At 34.3% G+C, this 25,473-nt stretch overlaps 2 protein-coding genes across 3 annotated transcripts; one reads left to right on the forward strand and one right to left on the reverse strand.

Annotated features, from left to right (window-relative positions):
• The first annotated feature begins 104 nt into the window (after positions 1–104).
• Positions 105–1,749, forward strand: LOC111379551 (ribonuclease 1-like). The gene is made up of 3 exons (XM_023002944.1): positions 105–122; positions 943–1,141; positions 1,253–1,749. Exons 1-3 carry the CDS (start codon positions 105–107, stop codon positions 1,474–1,476), a joined length of 441 nt encoding a protein of 146 aa, XP_022858712.1. The 3' UTR covers positions 1,477–1,749.
• Positions 1,750–1,888: 139 nt separating this feature from the next.
• Positions 1,889–3,736, reverse strand: LOC111379555 (myb family transcription factor PHL8-like). 2 transcript variants are annotated; one of them, XM_023002950.1, is made up of 6 exons: positions 3,382–3,736; positions 3,208–3,284; positions 3,075–3,132; positions 2,810–2,882; positions 2,655–2,721; positions 1,889–2,570 (listed from the first exon to the last, which is right to left on the reverse strand). In XM_023002950.1, exons 1-6 carry the CDS (start codon positions 3,512–3,514, stop codon positions 2,031–2,033), a joined length of 948 nt encoding a protein of 315 aa, XP_022858718.1. In that variant the 5' UTR covers positions 3,515–3,736; the 3' UTR covers positions 1,889–2,030. The 2 variants fall into 2 exon arrangements, with proteins under 2 accessions (XP_022858718.1, XP_022858717.1); XM_023002949.1 differs by having other exon boundaries at positions 2,655–2,724; positions 3,382–3,722.
• Between the last annotated feature and the right edge of the window lie 21,737 nt (positions 3,737–25,473).

The raw sequence follows: 25,473 nt of genomic DNA on the forward strand, positions 1-25,473 counted from the left end.
GATTCTAAGGTTCCATTTTCACAATTGAGTCAAGACCGAAAGAAGGGCTAAGACTAAATTTTCGCAACTGAGTCGAAACTGACTCTCAGCGTAGTGAGAATGGAATGGGGAGGTCAAATTGGGTAATTACGTTAAATCAATGTTGAATTATATTCACACCACAATTTTCATTAGTGCATTTTTAATTGCATTTTATTGAATATTTGCTTATTTTCATACTTATATCGTCAACCTTTTTCGAAATTGCAGTTTTATCTTCAATATTCTATTAATAAGCACATATTGTCTTTGATTACAATTTTCATCTGCAAAGATCATTAGGAGAGTGTAAAAAGACTTTCTTTGCTTCCTATATGGTTTTATAAATACAAAAATACGACATAATTTTTGCACTTAATTTTCGAAAGACGAGTACAGAATATTTGAAATAAACCATTATTATGGACAAACCGTAAGGACATAATAGAAGATTGATAATAAGAGTACCAAAAAATAATAAAATTTAGGAACTAAGAGTTGGGTCATGGATCATATTATCTAGCTCAGAATTTCATTTGAAAAAATCATGATGAAATTGATTCAATATCTATAGGGAAAATTCGTAATCAAAATTTTAAATTTGTCCATTTTTTAATTAATATAATCTATTTTGCATAAAATCAGATCACTGAATATTAATTGGAAAGGACAACTTTACATATAATTATTTGAATTTACAGTTTTGCTTCACTAACAGGGCGCCCTGTTGGCCACCCGTAACGAATTTATGTTACCCAAATTAACAAAAAGCTTGGGGGGGGGGGGGGGGGGGGGAAAGCCAAAATTAGATTCACTTAATTTTTCCAAGTTTTGAGTTCTATTCGAACATAAAAAATTGCTTATAATCCTTTGTCCTAACGCAAGTATTGTCCGGTCTGGTTCGGTCCGGTCCTGTCCGTCTAGATTTCGGACTTGACTAGTAGAATCCAAAAAGAATGGCCATCTTTGGCATGTCCAAGCAGTGACAACCTAGATTTCTGGTCTCATGAATGGGTCAAACATGGAACTTGCTCTATGTCCGATCTTGACCAGCACGATTACTTTGCTACGGCCCTAAATCTCAAGGAGCAGATCGATCTACTGCAAGTCCTAGAAAAATCAGGTTAAATTACTTTTGTCAAAAGTAAATTTTGTTCGTAATATAAGTAAATTAGAACATTTATCAATGGTGTCACTTGTGACTCGATACTAAAAATGAGATACTTCGGCACAGGTATTCACCCCAATGGAGAGGTCTATGACTTGGGTTCCATCAAAGATGCAATAAAAGAAGGCACCGGTTATACGCCATGGATAGAGTGCAATAGAGATGAATCGGGGAACAGCCAACTTTATCAAGTCTACATGTGCGTGGACACTTCGGGGTCTAACCTTATTGAATGTCCAGTGTTCCCTCATGGAAAATGTAGTTCCAGTATTGAGTTTCCCTCCTTTTAAGTAGAAAACGTGCTAAACAGTATTGATCAAGACATGGAGACGGTAGCATGAACAAGATTTTAGCGTCTTTTTCGTTTACTGTTGTTCAATACTGTGTACCAAGCATGTGTTATCTCTTTCCTGTTTTTCTTTCCTGTGTAAGTACTTTCCTTTGTTCTATTCTTCCAAATCCTCGCGTCTATGGTGTTCACATGTTTACTCAATTTAAGAGCTCGACTCTTGAACAAAATTGAATTTGATTTGTTTATTATTCTCATCTAAACAAGTTTTTGATTAATCAAATTCTAGCTTCAATGATAAAGTGCCTAAAGATCATCAAGAATTCCAAATATTCCTAGTTTTCGGTTTTCTGATTCAAGTTATTATCTCTCTCTGTCATACGGGATTAGGCGTTAATTCATAACAAAAGAGATCAATAATATGAACATAATATGCTGCATCTTTATACAAATATTTTTCAGAAAAGTCATTGAGGTTCATCATTATACACATATATTTTAGTTTCCATTGACATTATAGTACTAATTATAACAACCTTTGGCTCCAAACACCTGTCAAGGATGTTTCTGGGCACTAAAATCCCCATTGGTCTCATCAACTGCCTTGCAGTTCAAGTCTATCTGTTTTGGAGTTGAATCAAAATCACTCATGAATTTTTTGTTCAAATCCAGGTCCCCTAATAATCCCAATTTTCTCACTTTTTCATTCTTGCCTTCAACTTCATATTCTCTGCTTCTTTTTGGTGTTCCAAGTTCTCGAGGCTCGTTTAATCCCATAAATGGTCGAGTTTCTTCTTTTCTCCCCGAACTCTCAGACGATGTTAAAGAACTCTCGACTGAACACCCATTGTGTCCTAAAAGTTTGTTCTTTCCATCTTTTAAGATTGAGCCGTCACTCTCTGTCAAAATGGACAACGAAGAACTTAGACACCAGTTCGTGTCGACCATTGATACTAACTGAGAAAGTTCTGCCCGTGCATTTTCTACTTCGATAGAGCAAGAACTATATCCAGCAAGAGTCTCTTGTGCTTTTTTCAATACTGACTGCAAATACTTTCCTTGAGCTTCAATTTTTATCTGCAAATGCCTTTGCACCTGAAGGAAAATTCTTTTTAATCATCATATGCTGTGTTTATACACAATCGACAATACGTTAATGTGTAGATTGGTACGTTGTACCTCGATTTGTTCATGGAGTTTCCTTTGCACCTCCATTTGCATTTGTAGAGCTTGAGCTATCTGAAAACTTCTGAAAAAAACATAACTCCAAATCAACAAAACATATCTCTTTATTTTGCATTCAATTTTTTTTTAATTATTCTAACAAATATTACTCATTAATCTGATCTTGCACTCCATTACAGATCTTGTTGGGGAAGTCACTTCTCTGATCAACAGCTCTGTAGTCTGCATTAGGATTATGGACATTAGTACTCGTAGAGTACGTTCGTTTTGTAATCCTCGATGGTAATGTACTGTACAGTAGACCAGATTTTAGCCTCTTTTTACTTTTTAATCATATAAAGTACTATCGAGTCCAATATACCTAACAATTTTTTATGCTTTCCATGATATCCTATTCCATACAATGCTGCTTACCTTCTTGTTTATTTTTGTGGTAGGTTTGTGATTGTTGACTTTTTCCCAGTCTATATTTCTGTAGAAAGGTAAATTAATCCATTCAAAAACACTTATAAGTTAGATCAACAAGAAAAATAATAAAAACTATTGCCTGTAAATGACTCTTGAGGTGGTACAAAGTGAGTCCATGAATCCCCATCATCCTCTTCAAGGATTTTGGTGTAGCCTCTGCATTATAAAGAATATCAATGGTATCAGTAAAATAGATATAACATGAAGATTTTTTCGTCGATCCCAATAGCAATACGAGAAATCTGCACTCAACTATCTGCTCCTCCGAGCTGCTCGACTGCATCAACGAATCGTTGGTGCAGTTCTTGAGTCCATTTCAGTCGAGGCTTTGCATCACTCGATAAAACTAAGTTCATTTCTTTATTTTGAAAATTCTGAAAAGCCATCTCTGTTTATATGAGAAGAAATTGCTTTTCGCTTGAAACATAGGAAAGTTCTTTGATCCTTACAACTTTGTCTCAATATGTGGCAGCCTATGATTCTCTTTATAATTGAGAGTTGTTAGCCTGTCCTATGTTTTCACTCCAATCTGGAAACATGGGTGGGGTTGGATAGGGTAGGGTAGGGTGGGAGGAATATGTCCTATGAACTGTGCCCATTCCTTTCTCCCTCTTCACATTTTACATCTACTTTCTTTATTTCTATTTCAAAGATTTTTCTTTCTTCTTTGACTTGATAGGGTGGAGAGAATCTCCATTGCAGCAAACACAGAGAAAAGTAACACACTTCCTTCCATTTGAGTCTCAAAAGGAGAGAAAAGAGGAAAAAAGTGTGTGGTTTGTTTTTATCATGTTGTTTTATATATATATACACACACACACAATCACATATATATGTATATAGATTCCCATATGAGTTAGACAGTCCCCACCATGATGAATATGGATCAACTTTTGTAAAACACTTGAGAAATTTTGATGGGAAAAATTATGGTGATAATGCTTTAATGGATGTTTCTTTTCAACGAAGGGATAATCAGATGAATATTTCTTTCTCAATTTTATTTTTTTTCTTTCTTTTTGAATTGGCTTATTCTTTTTGTTTTCTTGTAGGGCTATAGGAATCAAGGAATCTAGCATTTGATTTTAGGACAGGGTTGTTACTTTTATGTTATTAATAAGTACTCTATAGAAATTTAAGTGTTGATAAAATAAGAAATCAATTAATACTAATGTTTGTGTGAACTGCTAAATATTATTTTTCCCAATGTTTCATCTTGGAAGAACAGATAGGAAATTATACCAATAAACTAAGCTTCTTTTATTTTTATTATTATTAATAATTTTTTCCATATTTAAATTGGGGGTGGCTAAGTGAATTCATTTCCACCGATCTGGTCGAATGTACGAGAAAATCTAAAGTAGATCCTAGAAAAAACTAACAAAAAGTAAGCGTATACGCCATATGCAGAAACTCGGAAATTATCCCTCACCAACCAAACATAGATAAAATTCATGTGTAAAAAAACTTAGTTTTACATTGTCAAACTGATAATTAAAAAAAAAAAAAAAAAAAAAAGGGCAAATTTTCTCTTAAAGTTCAAGAAAAGTATATACTGATAATTTATACAACAAGTTGATCAAATGATATAAAGTCATTGACCAGGCTCCATGCTTGGAATACAATTATCACTTTAGTTATTCCTTTTTCACTGACTGGTTTTATTTGACTACAAAATAATGATGTTTAACTGGAATTCATTATGACATAGAATATCTTTTTCTCCTGAAAGTAATCCTCAAACAGAAGCAATTGACAAAAATGTCTAATATAAGTTGATTATAAGTTTATAGTAAAGATAAGAAACAAGAAAGGGAAAACAAGAGCTGAGTCCCAATGGCAAAGAAGAAATCAAAGTCATTTAATCAGATTAATCTTTGCCATTCGTCGGATTTTGCGTAAAAGAGTTTAATCTCTGGAATCCAATCCAATGATAGATCTACAAAGCATTGCCATCTCAGTGCCATATATTCACTTTGTCTACAATATTGATGATAATTTTTAAGGATCTAAAAGAAGAACATTAGATACAGAGCAACAAAGAAAGCTAACATGTGATAACCTCAATTTTTAAGTAATTTTTTATAAACCATTCGACTAAAAGTTTAAGAAGTTAGAAAGGTTTATCAGTTTAAAGTTAGTCTTCATCATGTCATCTGCACGTATTCATTTTATAAAACAAAGCATGATGACAGGCACATTACTTTTTATAAATGCCACAAAACTTTGATCTCAGATATTCTAGTATCATATTTAACTATGTCATCTAAAAGTTCTTGTAGCAGAGTGGGCATTTGCCTGGGGTGGATCCAGTTTGTATCTTCGCCCTATGTGGAGGGAGTGTTTGTATGTCCCAGTCCCATATCGTCGTGGTACAGATGAGTTGTGTAATATATAAATTGACAGCAAACATACACAATGTAAGTTAGTTATACAGTGATGAGATAGGCCTATGGCATTCATTGAATGTAACTAGTCTAGAACTACTACTAGTGACAAATCTAGGTCTCCTCGCCCCACATGTTGGGTTTGGACCGTCATTCATAATCGACCTGTAGTATTCAAGATGCCATACACTTATTTCTTTCGTAGTCTCAAGGACAAAAGAGCAGAAGGCCTTCACAATTACGAAAATATGCATATGTCGAATTTGGCGAATGAGTCCCATATCAAAACATTAATTTCCAATAGATGGTTGTGTTGCAAACGTGTGAAGCTCTCGGGGGTCAAAAGACTTAGGCTTTGTCGCAAATGTTTAAAAAGGAAAGAAAAGAAGATTAAATAGAGTAGCTTTTTCTTTAATCAGCTTCTGTACTTGAAGCTTCTTTTCTTACTTTAATATATTCCAAAACAAATAAAGGAGATTCTAGGATGATGCAAAACAACCCCTTGGAATTTTAGTTTCTGCAGAAGAAGGTCCAATGAATCAAAAGCAACGTAAACAAAGTTGCTTCTCATCAATTATTATTCTGTTAGGGGCCCATAAGAGGCTTTGAGTAAGATCTCACTAATCCAAAAGTATGAAAAGAGGATGTGAAGAATATGGCCTCAGGAATCAGCAAAAGTGAAAGAAAAGGAACCCGTCTCAATCCCACTAAAGAATAATTGATATTTATCTTGGAAAATTCATGAATGGAACATAACTTCCCTAAGAAAGTAACAGGAGCAATACGATCACTTATCGCCTTCTACCTCACCACCGTTGACGACTTAATTTAAAAAATATATATATATTCTTTCTATCTTTAACTTAAGCATTCTAATGAGATGGTTTTGCAAAGCAGACATATGTCCTAGATTCAAGTGTCTTCACCATCCATTAACTATTAAAGTGTATGTTAGGCATTGGATGGAAAAAGGGAAAAGAAAAGATAAGGCAAAAAAAAAAAAAACATTGAATCTTGCCAACATGTGAGAAGGCAAGTCGATTCTATGGGCAAGTCGATTCTATGTGTCAACTCAAGATTTTACACTAGGCGAATTCAACATATACTACATTAGTGAGTATTTCTAGGCTTTTTGGCTGAAAGGAACATCCATAAAGCTCATATATATGACAATAATGTGAATTATTTAAACAATGTGGAAAATAAAATTCACTAATACCACTAGTAAGCAGCGAAGTCCAAGAACATTTATACTAGTCTATGTTTGGGAAGCGTTTATAAACACTACTGTTTATAAACATTATTAGTTGAACTACTTTTTAACCATACGTTTCATAGGATCCATAAGTGCAACCATTTTTTCTATATAAGTGGATGCTGGTTTACTTGTATACCTGCTTTGCTTGACAAAACCTCATAAAATTCTGCGAGAAATACATCTCAATGATAGTGGCTAGAGGGATTCATATTATGTGATAAAAGCATACTTCAATTTCTGTTAGCATGATCAAAGTGGCTTTGTTGATATTTTCCCTCTTAAGAAATAGACAGATTAATTTTTTTGTAGGAACTAATATGCCTTGCACCTTATCACCTTCACAACCGATTGACCTAATATTCCTACAATATAGGATTTCAGAAGGCTTTTGTGTGTGTGTGTGTGTGTGTCTAACAAGCTTGAGAAAAAAATATTTTACTAGATCTTTCTCCATAACTATGAACCTAATCAACGAGTGAACATAGCTCTCACATTAAGCATGAAATATTATAAATATGTGTATTTGGGTCCCTTATTTTTTGATTTTCACTGTATTTATTGTCTCTCACGTAAGAATGGATCTTGGTTTAATTCCTAACATTTCTTTGAAAGCATGCCTCATTGTCTCTGCACCTACCTAGAAGAATAATGCATTATTACTTGAATAAGTTACATGTTATAAAACAGAAATTTGTTAATATGAGGTTTTCACTTTGAGGCAAGAGTACTAATTTCTTTACCAGGCTAATTAGGAGCCCCACTTATTCATGCTCTGATGTGAGTTACTTGTCGCATATCTTTGTCTTAGACACTAAGACCCCACATATCATTAAATAGGGAGACATAATGAGATTATAAAAATATTCCTTCTCAAGTAATTATTGCTAGAATTTGTTGATTTCTGAAGGGGCTTAGCATAACCCTTTTATTCTTTAAATCATTGAGTGAGATGCTTTGAAATCTTGTATTTCATTCAGAAGTGTAACTTTCAGATGAAACATCCAAAATATTGTAATTTTTTATAATGGAAAGATGCAATGTACCGTGACTTTGTAAATCGACATGCGGTGGTTCGAAGACTTGTGAATCTAAAAGAATTTACTAAATTTAAGTGTGCAAATAGTTACGGTTATTTCTAACCTAGTGCTTGATGATAGACTCAACTAGAGCACTTGTGCCAAGAGAAATAAGCTATAATACTTCTTCATCGATGATGTGAAAATGTTCACTACAGTTAATTTTTATCTTGAAGAATGCAAGAAAATAATCTGTTTTGAAATTCATACAAAATATGATGTGTTGTGGTTATCATACTATCATAGCAGTGTATAGCAAGAATGTCAAGTGTGCGACTCCAACTCAGTGTGAATGGTAAATGCCTAGTGATAGCGGAAGGAAACGTTGGTTATTTTCTTCTACAAGAGCATGTCCCTAATTTGACTATCAAGTCAAACCGGCCTCCAGCTTCCCTTAGGATATTACAATAAAATAGCCTTTTGCATTGCAGACAAAAGGCAATACTCATTAATTGAGTATTGTTAAAGGGGTCTATCGCAATATTCTAAATAGTAAATGTTATCATTGGTTAAAATAATTAAAATTTGGCTACATTTTTTTAAATGTATGTTACTAATATCACCTTCTACAACATTTACTAATAGTTAGGGATGGCAATCGAGCTCGTCGGCTCAAAAAAAGCTTGAGTCCGCCCTGCTCGAGGCTTAGGTCGAGCCCCAGTTTTAGATGTCGGGCAAAGCCCGTGCTGGCCCGTGTGGCTCGTCAACTCCGGACAACCGAGCATATATTTAATTAAAAAAAAAAATTAAAGACAACATGCTGCCTTTTGCTACCTTAAAAGGCAGCGTGCTACTCTCAAAAAATAGGCAGCAATTGCAACTTGCTGCCTTTAAAAAAAAAATCCAAAACCCAAGTCGGCCCGGCTCGGCTCGGCTCGAAAAAGTCCGAATCGAAAGCTTGAATCAAGCCTAATTTTTTTTGCCGAGCTTTTGCTCGGGCCCGAAAAAAAGCTCGGATATTTTACCCGAGTCGAGCCCAAGCCTAAAATTTCGGCTCGCAAGTCGGCTCGGCTTGTTGACATCCCTACTAATAGTTTTGAAAATTTTTATTTTTTGAAACGTTTATTGACCGTTGTTGAAAGTTTGTTCTACAAAAATGTTCAGTAATTGATTTTCATTGACTATGAAAATTTCACTTTTTACAAGGTTTATTGACCGTTGTTAAAATATGATTCTATCGCAATGTTAGGTGCATGTTATTGAAACTAGTAATATATGCCTTTTGGCAAAATTAATTCACTATTGCGAAAACTTCTCTGTCACAACTTTCATTACCTATTGTAAAATTTCCTAATGATTTTTATTTATTTACTTATTTATTTTTTTACATTGCCTGTTGTAATTAGTCCACTCCAGATATTATCATGGAACCAATACATATATAAAGTTGTTGCAAAATACGATTTCAAAATTAAGAAATTATGTTTGTTATTTCAAAAATCAGGACTTAATTAAATTCTATTAAATAATTAATTTATTAAAAAATATTTTACTAATTAAATAATTAAGGTCATGGTAGCATATAATTTATGGTCAGAATTACGTATTAGTCACAATTATAGGCGTCATAGTCACAAATCAAAAATTTTATAGGTCATAACTTATTTCTCAATCACAAATTATAAAATTAATATGTCACGTATTATTCCTCGATCATATATAATAAATTTTACAGGTTACAATTTCTTTACTGGTCATAGACTATCAAATAAATCGGTCACGTATTATTTATTTAGCCACAAATCACAAAATTTATAGGCCATAATTTAGTTATCAATCATAGATTATCAAATTCATAGGTCACATAATATTTTTGATCATAAATCACAAATTATATATTTACAACTCATTTCATGGTCACAAATTATTAATTCAATTGGTCACAAGTTAACAAAATATGAGTTAAAATTACAAATTTAATCGAAATTTAACATTTTTTAGGTCACATATTATTTAGTGGTTACAAATTATGTATTTTATCGATTACAAATTGTAAATTTCATCAGTCACATACAATCAACCAAATAATTGGTCAACCGTCCTACATCACCACTGCCATTGCACTACCACAACCATTTGTAATTACCACAAAAACCACCACCTCATTAGCACCACCAACATTAGCACCACCTCACCAGCATCGCCACCTCACAACCATAGCCAACACCACCAATAAACCTCATCATAAAATCACAGCATAACCACAGAAAAACAGATCTGGAATCAGAGTCACAACTTCAACGACGATGACAACCACAGTAAAATAGATCCAAATTATAAGAGCCACGAAGGTAGCGATGATGACAACCATTGTAAAATGCATCGACGATACTCTTGTGGTGGTGTGTGGTAAAGAGAAAAAAGAGAGATGGAGAGAGAATGAAGAGATATAGAGATGAGGGGAGTGGGAAAATGATCAAAGTATGGAAAATTTGGTAGGGTGGGGTATATAGATTAATTTAATTTTATAATACTATTATTATATTAAAATGTGCAATTATCGCCTGATTATTGTATAAACAAACTCTAAACTTGATTTTTGAAATTGGAACCGAAAAAAATCTGGCTGCTTGTAATTTCCACTATTATCATCTCAATACGTAGCCCATTTCAAATCAAACAATTGTTAACTAGCCAATGTCCAATTTTTTTTATTTTTATTTTTTGTACATTCAATGAAATGAAGAGGAGGAGGAATAAGAAAAACTGTCAAACTACCTAGAGGATTTAGTCTGCCTCACTCAATTTGACGCCATCTACCAACAAATATTCCATTTCAACATGTTTAATCATATCGTGAACAGGAAATATTACAATTTGTTTGTCACCAGGAAATGGAGACAGCTATGAATGTTTTGCAATTTTGAATTTTATTATATATAAGTAAAAAAACATTATTTAATTTCCTTATCTAGTAATCTCAACGAGTAATTAAGCGGAGATAGAGCCAAAACATTGCAATGGCTGCAATTCCATTATGTGTTCTTCAAAGCCAAAAGTCTAAATTATCAAACTTTTGAAGATTCTAAAACTAGTTGCTTGTTAATTAGGTTCTCATTATAAAGAACATTTATGTGGGCAATGTTAGAAAAATAAACGTGCGATAAACCTATTTAATTTAGTTCAATGAATTTAGGAATTTGAAATACACGTATTATTAATTAATATGTACCTAATTAATTGTGGTTCATGTATGCATATATTGTTAAATAATGTGTACCTAATAAAGTGTGGTGCATCTAGTAGAATTAAATTGAGGGGATGAACTTATGTGATAGGAAGTCCTATAAGTACCTATGTAATCTTGAGCTGAAAACAAGTCCACAATCGAAAAGAAAGGCATTTCCTCATCCTAAGTCCACTTCTATTTCCTACAAAGTGGTATCAGAGCCACAATGCTAGAAACAATGGCAAATACCAACATGATCCCTTTCCAAGTTCCAAAACTGTCCAAAGAGAAATTTGATAATTGGTGCATCCGCATGAAGGCACTATTTGGTGCACATGATGCATGGAATATTGTGGAGAATGGTTATGAGGCTCCCACCGATCGAGCTGCTCTCACTCAAACACAAAGGGATCTTTTACAGAGTACTAAGATGAAGGAGCAAAAGGTTGTTTCTCTTATTTATCAAGCATTAGATGAGGCTACTTTTGAGAAGGTTTCTAATGCTACTACAACAAATCAATTATGGGGTATGCTTCAAGTTGCTTGTAAAGGAAAGGAGAAGGCAAAGAAAGTTCGCCTCCAAAATCTACGAGGTGAATTTAAAGTTATTCACATGAAGGAATCCGAAAAGGTGTCGAAGTGGTGACAGTTGCAAACCAAATGAAGAGGCATGATGAAGATGTGATTGATTTAAGGGTGATTGAGAAATCCTTAGATCAATTAGCAAGAAATTTGATCATGTGGTGACTGCCATTGAAGAATCGAAGGACGTGGAAGATACAACAATTGAAGAATTAAGTGGATCATTGGAAGCATATGAAGAGAAGCTTAATAGAAGAAAGAAAGAACCATTGGAGTAGGTTTTACAATCAAAGCGCACATTGAAAGACAAGGAAGAAAAGGGAAATACAAGTTACAAAGGATGAGGGCGTGGAAGAGGATGTGGTTGCGGACGAGGCTTTGGAAGAGGTAACCATATTTTATTTCAACATAGAAATGAAAATTATCAACCAACTCAACAAGAGGACGTGGCAGAGGAGGAGCAAGACCATATCAAAAGAGGTACGACAAGTCACAAGTTAAATGTTATACTTGTCATCAATTTGGACATTATTCATGAGAATGTAAAAGTGGTGATAGTGTGAAAGCTAACTTCTCTCATGAAGAAGATATAGAAAATAATGAAGAGATAGAGTATACTCTTTTGATAGCTTGCAAGGACTTGCAGCAAGGAGAAAAACATTCTTAGCGCCTTGATACTGGAGCTAGTAATCACATGTGTGGGAACAAAGATTTGTTCATAGAGATTGATGAGAAAGTTGGTGGCAATATCACATTCGGAGATTTCTGCAAAATTTCAATAAGGGGGAAAAGTAAAATCTTGATACGTTTGAAGGATTGAAATCATCAATTTATTTCAAATGTTTATTATGCTCCAGATATGAAGTGTAATATTTTGAATGTGGGTCAATTATTGGAGAAAAATTATGTTTTGTTCACAAAAGGTTGCAGCGTATTTTTAAAGGATGATGCAAGAAATTTGATTGTTAAAGTACCCATGGAGAAAAATTGTTTGTTTGTGTTGTCCATACAAACTGATATGACTAAGTGCTTGACGCCGTGTTATAAAGACTCATTATGGTTGTTGATAAGTGCAATTTGTGCACTTATTTAAGTCGTATTATTAAACTTTTATGTCGTCAATTTATTAATTTTTATTTAACTTGAGTTAGTTTTATTTTGTTTTTAGTGATGGACTCGTTCAGAGCAAATGAAAAGGATGAAGAACAAATTGGCTATTGGATGCAATGTTGGAGATCAAATTTCATACTTTGGAAAGTGGAGGATTTGAATTGAATCATAGAATACTTTGGTTGCAAGAATAAAAGGACTCAACTTGAAGAATAAAATAACATTATTGGGTTTGAATTGGAGCCCTTCTACTTACCAATTGGCGGCTGGAAAAATAAATAGAATTGGGCCTCATAAGTATAAAAAATGGAGACTAACCTACAGAAAAGAGAGATAGAAAAGACGGGTGGAAACTGGAGCAGAATTGGAGATAAAACTATAGAAAAAGACACACCAACTGGAGGGAAATTGAATAGAAATTGGGTGTTGTTTGGAGGTGAAACATTGCAGGTTTGAAAGATATAAAATACACTAAAAACAGAGCTGCCTGGAAAAGGAAAATAGGAAACAAATGGCTGCTATTGTTGCTGAATATAGAAGAAACGAAGAAAAAGTGGCGACTGATTGGAATTATATAGGGTTAGTAGCACAAAATGTCCTTACGTTTGGCACTTGTTGCGAAAAACGTCCTTACATTTCATTTTTTTTTTTGCATTTTTGCACTTATTTCAACGTTTCGTTGCGAAAAACGTCATTCTATCCATCTGTCATCTATTTCACAGTTAAATGCACACCTGACTCACTTTTAATTTCAAGCTTGAAGGGTAAAATGGTCAGGCACTCCAAGCAAACTCTGCTTCCCACGATAAAATACTCATGTTAGTCTTCATACTCAGAACTCTTCACGTTCTCTACTGTCCATCGGACTTCAGCCCTTTCACATGTCATCGGCAATTTCAACACGAAGGGTGGGCGGTTCTCTGCACGCAGTGGAGACAAACTAAGAAAATATACGTATGCAATTGGAGTGGCTGCATACAGTGGTATGTATCCATTAGCAAATGCAATTGTTGAGGTGGAGAATGGAGACAATTTGAGGTGATTTTTAGAGTTGCTGAAAGATGATTTGCATATACACAATGGCATGCACTGGACATTCATTTCAGATAAGCAGAAGGGGTTGGTTAATACGATTGAGTAGTTGTTTGAGAGTGCGGAGTACAGAACATATGTTCAACATTTGTACAATAATTTCAACGTGACGCATAAGGGACTAGCTATGAAGAATTGCCTTTGGGATGCAGCCAAAGCCACTACTGTGCCACAGTGGCTTTCACATATGCAAAAAATGTTGGACCTCGACCCGGCTGTGTATGGGTGGCTAGAACAAAAACCGGCCTCCCATTGGAGCAAATCCTACTTTCAAGAGTGGATGCAGTGTGACATGCTGCTGAACAATTTGTGTGAATCATTCAACGGCACAATTGTCACTGCAAGAGAAAAGCCCATTCTAACTATACTTGAGGAGATCAGGGTATATTTGATGAAGAGAATTGTATCCCGTAGGGAGGCAGCTGATAGATGGACATCAGTAGTGGGCCCTAGATCCAAAAAATTCTCGAAAAGAACAGTAAGTTGTTAAGGTTTGAATGGGCTGAATATGCGAGGAATAAAAAGTTCCAAGTTCGGCAAAATGCAGGCATTATAGTACATTCTGTTGACCTCAGGGCAAGGACTTGTACATGTCATGGGTGGTAGTTATCGGGAATCCCTTGTTGCCATGTGATTGTCTTGTTGGTATCAAGAGGCCTTAATGTTGTTGATTATGTACATGCCATCTACAAAAATGATCGTTATTTGATCACGTATACACCTTCAATTTCCCCAATCACAAGACCAAGCTCATGGCCTAGTCCAGGTCTCAACCCACTCAGACCAATTGCATACACAAAGAAGGCCGGGAGGCCAAAAAAGAATAGAAGAAAACAACCGAATGAGGTGGAGTTTTCTAGTCAGGCAAAGAAGTGTAGAATGTCTTCACAAAATGAAACCCCTTCAAAGACAACTTCAGTAGGTATATCTGGTGCGAAGAAAAGAGCAGGCCAAACTCAGAGCTGTCGAAAATGTGGAGAATCAGGGCACAACAGTCGGAGCTGCAAAGAGGCACCACCACCAGCAAGGAATTAAGGACAATCAAATCATTTTTTTTGGTTTCTGTAGAATGCAATTTGAGACTATCTAGAAGTAACTATTGAAATGTAAATTTCTTTTGTTTAAACATGTGAATGCTATGTCAATGGACATCTCTATTTTGCCTACATTAGATGCAAACTTGGCTGTAAATATTAACTATGATATTATGCCTTTTATTGTGCCATTACAGATCTGTTTGTTCAGCATATTTTGCTACTTTTTAATTTGAAGTTTGACCAGTAAGTGGAGTTGGTAGGTTGATTAGTGTGTGGGGTTGCTTGTTGAGTTTGTTGTGAGTTACTGATGTCATGAATGAAAGGGATTTCAAACAGGATGTACATGGACGATTTTCGTAAAAATATGAAACATAGGGATGTTATGCACAATAGGTGACAAGCGTAGGGACTTTTCATGCAATACAAAATGAAACGTAGGGACATTTAACGTAAACATTGTCAAACGTAGGGACGTTATACACAAACATTGTAAAACGTAGGGACATTTTACGCAAACATTGTCCAACTTCGGGGAAAGCATGTTTACAGCTTTAGTTTATGGTGCAGATTTCTGGGACTAAGCTTAGTGAGTTTTTGGTAATGGCGAACGATAGCTGGTATAAAAACCAAATTTTGTTTTCCGAATACGCATCCACTATGGTGACGATGAACATTCCATTTTCGAAATACATCAGACATGGGTGATGATTAACATAGGACTTTTGAAAATGCATCAGCCATGGTGATGATGAACAGTGAATTTTCGAAAATGATCAACCACGGTGATGATGAACAGTAGGCTTCAACATTGTAGTTCGAAGAGAATAATTTTTTCTTTTTCTTTTTTTGGGAATGACCATTTTATCATGGAAAGTAGAGTTTGTTTGGAGTGCCTGACCATTTTACCCTTTAAGCTTGAAATTAAAAGTGAGTCAGGTGTGCATTTAACTGTGAAATAGACGGCAGATGGACGGAAAGACGTTTTTCACAACGAAACATTGAAATAAGGGAGAAAATGCAAAAAAATGAAACGTAAGGACGTTTTCCGCAACAAGTGCAAAACGTAGGGACGTTTTGTGCTATTTACCCTTATAAAAATTAGTTAGTTATTCACTCGATCATTTTTTGGTTATAAACATGAATTTAAATATATTAAATATACTAAAATTGATCCTTATATCTTGTGGGACGATAACTTTCTCATCATGATTATTACTTGAACAACGAACCCTACGCTTGCGGGATTTCTACGAACAAGTCTTTGACGGCTTTGTCAGAGAATAATAGATTTAATTTTAGTTTAGTTGTTTATATTAGATTCGATTTTTTTCTCTCTATTTTTTTGTTGATTTTGGCCGTCCACCCTGATCTCTCTTATTTGGTATTCTTTCTAGGTGCTATTTAGCAGTGTATGCAAGATTCTGACACTGACATAGTGAAATTATTTTTGTAATAATTAATCTCGACATGGACAATGAGAAAGAAGATATATATTGTGAGTTCTGCTATAGGGTGTATTATACTACTGCTTGTATACATGCACTGATTCGGGAAGGTTCAAGCTCCTGTGACTTCAACAATATTTACGATGTTGAAAATTAGCATTTGACTACTAACGAAGATTACATGCCGGTGGGCGGGTGTGTCCCTTCAGACACGTTTATGGGAGTTGGTCCTTCCATGTTGAAAGAGGAGGTACTTGCAAAATACTATATTGATCTTGGCATGTTAGATGAAATCAAAATGTGCGTGGAAGATGGCATATACTGGATCGAATTTAAAAGGTGGGCGTATGATCCACTCAAGAAATTTGAAAGAATAGAGTTTCCATTGCCCATGGATGTAGATTGTGAACCAGCCATTCGACCCGAGGAGATATCAATTATGGAAGACGATGACGATGACAATTCAATTACAAATGAACAAAACCAATGGGAGGTAATTAATGAAGAAGACATTACCCCACATTCTGTCGACTTCATTGATTGCCCTATCATTGAATTTGTAATTAAACCCGAAGAGGAGGAAGAGATCTACATAGTTGAATTTGAAACGGATGACATAGGCAAGTCATATAACATTGGTATGGGCAGTGCTAAAATTTGTAGAAGCAACGAAGAGTGAAGCAAAATCAAAAGAGGCAAACTAAGCAAGGCATCAAAAGCGTTCTTCAAAATTTCATGATGCCGAAACAACAAAGTCTAGCTAGAGACTATAAGTTAAGCGTTTATTGGGAGGCAACCCAATTCTCTAACCCTTCATTTATTTTGCTTTCTTTATCGCATTACATATGGGCTCGTCTTGAGTATTAGTTTGCATTAGAATTAGGGACGTTTCCATTTTTAGAGCATCATCATCCTATCATATTCTCGCTAAGGCTCTTAAATTAAATGTTGGTTATTTCGAGTGTTTAAGCTAAGTAACGTATGTTTTAGATTATTTGATCTCTAATGTTTGATTTGATTGCCATATGCAAGAACATGATGTTGTGGAATACTCAAACCAATATAGAGCAAGGGGAAAGCATGATGAGAAAGATTGTCTAGTCGTCACCTACAGTACCTTCCACGTTCAAAAGAAAAATTGGGGGTGTACCTTCGTCCTTTTCTTCCCCATCACTTTACATTCTTAATTATATTTTAAGACATTAAGGATAATGTCAAGTTTAAGTTTGGGGGTGGGAAACATTTTGTATTTTTTGTTTTCATATGTTTTTTTTGTGCGTTGTTTTTGTGTGCTTATAAAAAAAATTGTGTGCTAAGTAAAAAAAAAAATCGTTAATTTCTTTATTTTATTTTATTTTATTTAATTGTTTATTTTTGGTTGTGTGCTTGTGTGGGTTAGACAGTTTGGCTGAAAATGATGATTAAATATCAAATTTGGTGTTGATTTACAAATTGTGGATATGATGCATGCTAGACTAATTTAAGCTTAAACTTACAACACTTGATATTATACATGCGCTAGAACTGAGTTTGACATTATGATGAAATGGGTTGATTCATACATGTGATAGATTGTGTTAGTTGGATATAAATGCTTTACCCAAACCATACTAATTATTTATCCTTGAACCAAATTTAGTACAATTTGGAGAGATCTTACTCTTGTAGGAAAATACGGATGTGAATGTGAATTTCTTGTGTGGATTTTCTTACATTAACTAGATAAAATCGGGCAAAAATATTAAATTGGAGGTCGATTTGCTTGAATGAGTGTGTAATAAAGGGCATTGCACTTATCAAGGCATATATTTTGAAATTTAAAACTTCTCTTTAAAACCTTTATGACTCAAGTAATTAAACCTGCAAAGGTATCTTAAAACCTGGTATCCTAAAGTCATCTGATTTGGGAGTTGTCGACTTAAAACTCGCTACAAGGGTCTTTTAGAAAGCAATCAGAGATGAAGTTTCTCTAAAAAAAATTGTTCTCTTCGAAACCTTTTTTACTAGGTTATTGAGCATGTAAGGGTATTTGAAAATATGGTGCCCTAAAGTCATATGACTTGGGAATCATTGGCATAAAACCTGCTACATGGGTCATCTAGAAAGTTTAAGGGACAGTGCAAAAAAAAAAAAAATCAGAAAAAGCAAATGCGTGAAAAGAAACAAAAGCATTTATTGCCTTGTTAAGTCCAACACTTGTTCGAGAGAATTTGACATTTGATAAAGAATAATTAGCCTAATTGAATCTTGGCAGTCGAAGCTATCAAATAATTTGAGAATCCATGTTCATTGATGTGTTGACTTGCAACTAGTGACGTCCACCTGAATTGGAGAGGTGAGGATAGTAATAAAAATTTAATCTTAGATCACACATTGAGAAAAGAGTGAAAAAGAATAAGTTTGGGAGTGTGTGAATCTTATGATAGAAAAAAGGATATATTTGATCACAGAGGGTCGGAAATTGGAACAACTTATGAATTCATTAATGTCAACTTAGTTCTTCAAACTAACATGTCAGTTTTGCATTGGAAAAGTGGATATTAGTTTGGTATTGTGATTTTGAAGCAGTTTGTAAATTTAATGCCGTGATTTCAAACCCTGAGGTAAAGAGCTAAACAGTCCAACTAAATACTATTGCATATTTGTATGTTTGTTGTTATTTAGATTATAGTTTTGTTCGAGAACGAACAAAGGTTTAAGTTTTGGGGTATTTGATAAGTGCAATTTGTGCACTTATTTAAGTCGTATTATTAAACTCTTATATCTTCAATTTATTAATTTTTATTTAACTTAAGTTAATTTTAGCTTGTTTTTAGTGATGGACTCGTTCAGAGCAAATGAAAAGGATGAAGAACAAATTGGCTATTGGATGCAATCTTGGAGATCAAATTTTATACTTTGGAAAGTGGAGGACTTGAATTGAATCATAGAATACTTTGGTTGCAGGACTCAATGACTTGACGAATAAGATAGCATTAATGGGTTTGAATTGGAGCTAGTGATTTTTTTAATTTTTTTGGTAAATTTGCACATTTTGAACATTTAAAAAAAATCATATTTTTTTACGAGCCCATGAGCTCGGCTCTTGAGCTCATCAAACCCACAAGCCGTTCGTGGGCTCGACGAGCCAAGCAAGCTCGACTCAGGCTCGAGCTCGTCATTTGACGATTCTGAGCCGCTTGGTCCGTTTAACATCCCTAATTGGAGCCCTTTCTACGTACCAATTGGCGGCTGGAAAAACAAATAGAAATGGGCCTCGTAAGTATAAAAAAGGGAGACTAACCTACAGAAAAGAGAGATAGAAAAGACGGGTGGAAACTGGAACAGAATTGGAAATAAAACTATAGAAAAAGACACGCCAACTGGAGGGGAATTGAATAGAAATTGGGTGTTGTTTTAGAGGTGAAACATTGAGACTTTGGAAGATACAAAATACACAGAAAATAGAGCTGCTTGGAAAAGGAAAATAGGAAACAAACGGCTGCCATTGCTGCTGAAAATAGAAGAAAAGAAGAAAAAGTGGCGGCTGGTTGGAATTATATATATACACACGGCAATTTGGGCAGAAAGGAGATGGAAAAACTGACAACAATTGTAAATCATTCCAGAATTTTATGTGCAATTATTCTTCAATAATTGTCCAAGGAATTTGGAAATTATCACGTTTCGTCAAATTTCGATGATGTCGTTCCTCTTTTATGTGTTTAATCTCAACATTATGCTAAGCTAAGTCTTCTCATGTATTGAATGGATGACAAAATTGTTTAATTCGAAACCTGTGTTTTATCTTAATACTTGCATTGTGATTCCATTAATATGCACAATTACATTATTTTGATGTTTGTGCACCATTAGGACAATAAGTTGCTTATTCGTAGTGTTGGAAAACTCACGATAAGTAGAACACAATTATTGGAACACACAGGCAATAAATGTTAGAAATAATATTTGTGGCGTCTGCGATCATATGTGATAATCCTAAATGTCAATGTATGTTTGTCATATGAATTCGGACTAGGAATATGATTGTTTCGTGATAACCATAGGTTTATTATATCTTGAAAAAGAATAATAAATAATAGTGGAATTGTCGATCGTCACAATTGCATTAATTGAGGTAATTATTACTGGTTGAGAATTAGAACTAAGAATTGATCAATGGCGTCGCAAATCCAATACGTTCACTTAATTGAATTTTAAACCAACTTTCATTGTTTTCACAAGTTTAAGTTATAAAAATTAGTTAGCTATTCATTCGATCATTTTTTGGTTATAAACACGAATTTAAATATATTAAATATACTAAAATTGATTCTTATTTCCTGTGAAACGATAACTCTCTTATCACGATTATTACTTGTACAACAAACCCGCGCGCTTGCTGGATTTCTATGAACAGTTGTTGCATTTACGATTTGGGCACATAAATTTTGGAGGGCTCAAAACAATGGTTAGCAATGGAATGGTGAAAGGTTTGCCTCCAATACATCAGCCTAATCAGCTTTGTGAAGGGTGTCTTCTTGGTAAGCAATCAAGAAAGGTCTTTCCAAAGGAGTCTCAATCAAGAGTTTTAAGGCAACTACAATTGATACACATTGATGTGTGTGGTCCAATCGCTCCATGTTCTTTTGGTAAAAACAAATGTTTTTTTTTTTGTTCATTGATGATTTCAGTAGAAAAACATGGATGTATTTTCTTAAAGAAAAATCGGAGGTGTTTAAGTACTTTTAGAATTTTAAAGCTCTTATAGTAAAGAAAGTTGATTTAAAATCCAGGCTGCGAGATTAGACAGAGGAGACAAATTCACTTGCAGAAATTTTCAAGATTTCTGTGATGCCAACGAAATTTTTCGATTCCTAACCACTTCAGGATCTCCACAACAAAACGGTATTGTTGAACGAAAGAATCGAATAATTCTCAATATGGCAAGGAGCATGATGAAGACAAAGAAAATGCAAAAATAATTTTGGGTAGAAGATGTCGATTGTGCTGTCTACTTGTTGAAAATGCCACTTGAAGCATGGAATGAGAGAAAATCAGCAGTATCATTTGAAGGTATTTGGATGCATTACATATACCCATGTCTTGATGAGAAACACTCGAAGCTTGATGACAAGAGTAAAAAATGTGTGTTCGTTGACTATAATTTAAGAACAAAAGGCTTCAAGCTCTATAATCCAAGTGATGGGAAGATGTTTATTAGTAGAGAAGTGGATTTTGATGAGGAAGCAACATGAAATTGGCATGTTCAAGAAGATAACTATGATTTTCTTCCCTTCTTAGAGGAAGAAGATGACAATGAAGAAAGACGTAAGACCACAACTCCTCCAACATCACCATCACGTGGTGAAATTGATGTTTCTGAAGGAATTTCAAGTGAAAGGTCTTTGCATACAAGGAGGCTTGATGATACATATCGAGAAACCGAAAGAATTGATGATATTACTTTCTTATGTCTGTTTGCAAATATTAAGCACATAGGTTTTAATGAAGCTATTAAGGATGAGAAATGGAGAAAAGCCATGAATGAAGAAATTGAAGCAATCGAGAAGAATAACACTTGGGAATTGACAACCCTTTCCAAGGGACACACTGCCATCGGAGTTAAATGGGCATATAAACTAAGAAAAATTCAAAAGAAGAGGTGAAAAGATGCAAAGCAAAACTCATGGTAAAAGGATACAAACAACGTCAAGGCATAGATTATGAAGAAGTTTTCGCTCTAATAGCTCGGTTAGAGACCATACGACTAATAATTTCTTTGACTGCTCAAAACAAGTGGAAGATTTTCCAAATAAATGTCAAGTCAGCATTTCTCAATGGCTATCTTAAAGAGGAGGTTTACGTGCAACAACCCCCCGGCTTTGTAGTAAAAGGAAATGAGGATAAAGTGTTGAAATTAAAGAAAACTCTTTACGGACTAAAGCAAGCACCAAGAGCTTGGAATTGTAGAATTGATAAATATTTTCAGGAGAATGACTTTACCAAATGTCCTTATGAGCATGCTCTCTACATTAAGGTAAATGACAATGGTTTTCTGATTGTTTGCCTGTATGTTCATGATCTAATTTTCACAGGCAATAATTCAAAGATGTTTGAAGAATTCAAGAGAAAAATATGCTGTGAATTCGAGATGATAAATTTAGGACTTATGTCCTAATATCTTGGGATAGAAGTGATATGGAGGAAGGCATTTTCATCTTACAAGAAAATTATTCAAAAGAAGTTCTGCAGAAATTCAACATGAGTAATTGCAATCTAGTTAACACTCCAGTAGAATGTAACATCAAATTTTATAGATATGATAATGGTGCAAAGGTGGATCCAACCTTGTTTCGAAACTTAGTTGGAAGCCTGAGATATTTGACTTGCACAAAGTCAGATATATTATTTGGAGTAGGATTGGTTAGTCGTTATATGGAGGCTCCAACGACAATACATTTGAAAGCTGCAAAGAGAATTTTACGTTACATTAAAGGTACTCTTGATTTCGGGTTACATTATTGTGCCTCTAATGTTTTCAGACTTAGAGGTTTCAGTAATAACAATTGGGGTGGCGACATTGATGATCTAAAGAGTACCAGCGGATTCGTATTTTACATGGAGAACACAACTTTTATTTGGAGTTCAAAGAAGCAACCAATTATTACTCTGTCAACTTGTGAAATTGAGTATGTTGCTGTCAGTTTTTGTGTTACACAAGCAGTTTGGCTAAGGAATTTGCTGAATAAGCTTCATTTTGCACAAAGAGAGCCTATTGGAGTAAGTGTGGATAACAAATCAGTCATTGCTTTAGCAAAGAATCCGTTATTTCATGAACGTAGCAAGCATATAGATACCAAATATCACTTTGTGTGAGAATGCATTGTAAACAAGATAGTGGAGATTAATTTTATGAAGTCTCAAGACCAAATTGGAGATATTCTCACCAAAGCTCTCAAGTTAATACTTTCAAGGCATTAAGCTTGCTTGGAGTATGTAAAAATCATGTTTAAGGGGGGTGTTAGAAAAATGAATATGCATTTAACCTATTTAATTTAGTTTAATGCATTTAGGAGTTTAAAATACATGTATTATTAATTAATATGTACCTAGTTAATTGTGGTTCATGTATGCATGTATTGTTAATTGTGTACTTAGTAAAGTGCGGGGTATGTGGTAGAATTAAATTGAGGGGATGAACTTATGTGAAAGGAAGTCTTATAAATACTTATGTGATCTTGAGTTTGAAACAAGTCCACAATCAAATAGAAAATCATTTCCTCCTCCTAAGTCCACTTCTATTTCCTATAGGCAATGCCAACTTGATTAGAAGTTTAGGCAATAAACAAAGGACTTTTTCAATACTGAAAGTAGTGGAATCTTGCAAATCAAGAAAAAAGTGAAAGCCTTGTGCAACAAATACTATAATGTTGTTCCGAAGACACAGTTTTTCTCTCCCCGTATCACCATTGGGCCATTGAATCGGGTAAGGATTGTCGAACCTGTACTATCAAGAAAAAAAAAATTGATTTGACAAGTACAAAAAAGAAGGCAGAAGATAGCAGACAATAACTTCATTGCTGAACTAAACCAAGAACAGTTTCAGGGAGGTTTTGACAACTTTTCTCCTATGATGTATGATAAATTCTACGAATTGTATTAGTATATTACAATGTCCAGTAGAACAGCTTAGTAGAAGGCTTTAGTTTTAAATATATATACTCTCCATAGTACAAATTTAGCATCTAGACAGGACAGAGGATGGTGAAATATTTTGTCGAAGTCCTGGTCCAGGCGCACTAGAAAATGCGGCCTGAGACAGTCTTCTGGGCAGGCCACGGCGGCCACCTAGACACGATGAATCTCCTGTTTACACCTCTAGGTGAGAGTAAAAACTTTTAAAGAAAAGTGGTAGCATCACATGCCTTAACATTCGTATCTATTGTATGGTCGTGACAAGAAATCGACCATTTTTCGAATGTTCCCGACACTCCAAGGTAATGAATACATGTTAATTTTCAGATCACCAACATCTTTATTCACCTTCTTTTCCACAATCCAAAATACTTCATCATCTGAGGTTAAATGATACTATTTATTTGCATATCAGTAACTTAAATTCTCCAAAGTGTCTGCGAAGGGCCAAGATTTTACAAAAGAAAAAATGTTCTCTATCACAAGGAAAAAAAAGGGATAAAGATAAAGATAAAACAATTGTGAGAACTGGTATTATTAGTTCTTTAAGTGGTTGACACCTAAGATCCACTTCCTCCACTCTAACATTATTGTCTTTGCTTTTAATCTTTGTGGAGTGTTTAAGTGGTTCCTTTTAATGCTTTGAACTAATTAAAAGTTTATTCCAATATCTTAGATGCCTTTCGATCCTTTTCCTTTCTTTACCTCTCGAAAAGCTAACTTCATATGTTTAGTTGTTGGATTCAAGGACATAGTTTTCCATGCAGAAACAATTATTTTCTTCTGAATATCATTTATACAGTAACTTGAGAGATAATTTCCAGAAATTAAGAATGTATTCTTTTTCTTAGGATCCATTTGTCACAGCGATTGCGAGTCAAGAGGGATTTTTCGAAAATAGCTAGTAGAAAGAAAGTTGATTATTTAGTTGTCAATCGAAAGTGTGGTGAACATTAATTTAATTGTTTGGAACACTATATCCTATTTATTTGACTAAACTTTAATTATTTATCATAGAGTATTTTTCCATAAATAATATTTATATCACATCTTATAAAATCTATTAGAATTAATATTTTTATTAAATTTGCACAACATAATTATTTTATTAATATCTCATATTATTTAAAATTTTATTTATTTAAATTATAGACATTATGTACAATTTTAAGGATATATTTGATCACGTGACATATATTTGTTACTCCCAAACAACACTTGGCTTTTTAGAAGTCCCAAGCACAGTTGCTGGTTGATTATTGACACTAACTTTGATCATTTCAAGCTTGTATAATAATTACTAAAACTAGAATTGATCTCCTACCCTCAATGGGTAAGATAAAAATTTCTCAATGCTGACATGATAAGAAACTTATTTATAGTTTTCTGAATTTATGACCCTTTCTCTATATTTATTATCGTTTCAGAGAACCATAACTAAAATTCTCTTGTTACGTTAGTAGTGAAAATTTTTTATCCTGCCCACTAAAGATATGAGATAAGAACGGTTAC

The sequence above is a fragment of the Olea europaea genome, unplaced genomic scaffold, assembly GCF_002742605.1.
Source record: "Olea europaea var. sylvestris unplaced genomic scaffold, O_europaea_v1 scaffold2003, whole genome shotgun sequence".
Lineage (NCBI taxonomy): Eukaryota > Viridiplantae > Streptophyta > Magnoliopsida > Lamiales > Oleaceae > Olea > Olea europaea.

Coding starts and splice junctions, on each gene's coding strand:
- LOC111379555 (XM_023002949.1), bottom strand. CDS start 3,514: ATGGCTTTTCAGAATTTTCAAAATAAAGAAATGAACTTAGTTTTATCG. Junction 3,285..3,381: donor GCAGCTCGGAGGAGCAGATA/GTTGAGTGCAGA, acceptor TTTATAATGCAG/AGGCTACACCAAAATCCTTG. Junction 2,571..2,654: donor AACTCCATGAACAAATCGAG/GTACAACGTACC, acceptor ATTTTCCTTCAG/GTGCAAAGGCATTTGCAGAT.
- LOC111379551 (XM_023002944.1), top strand. Junction 1,142..1,252: donor GCAAGTCCTAGAAAAATCAG/GTTAAATTACTT, acceptor ACTTCGGCACAG/GTATTCACCCCAATGGAGAG.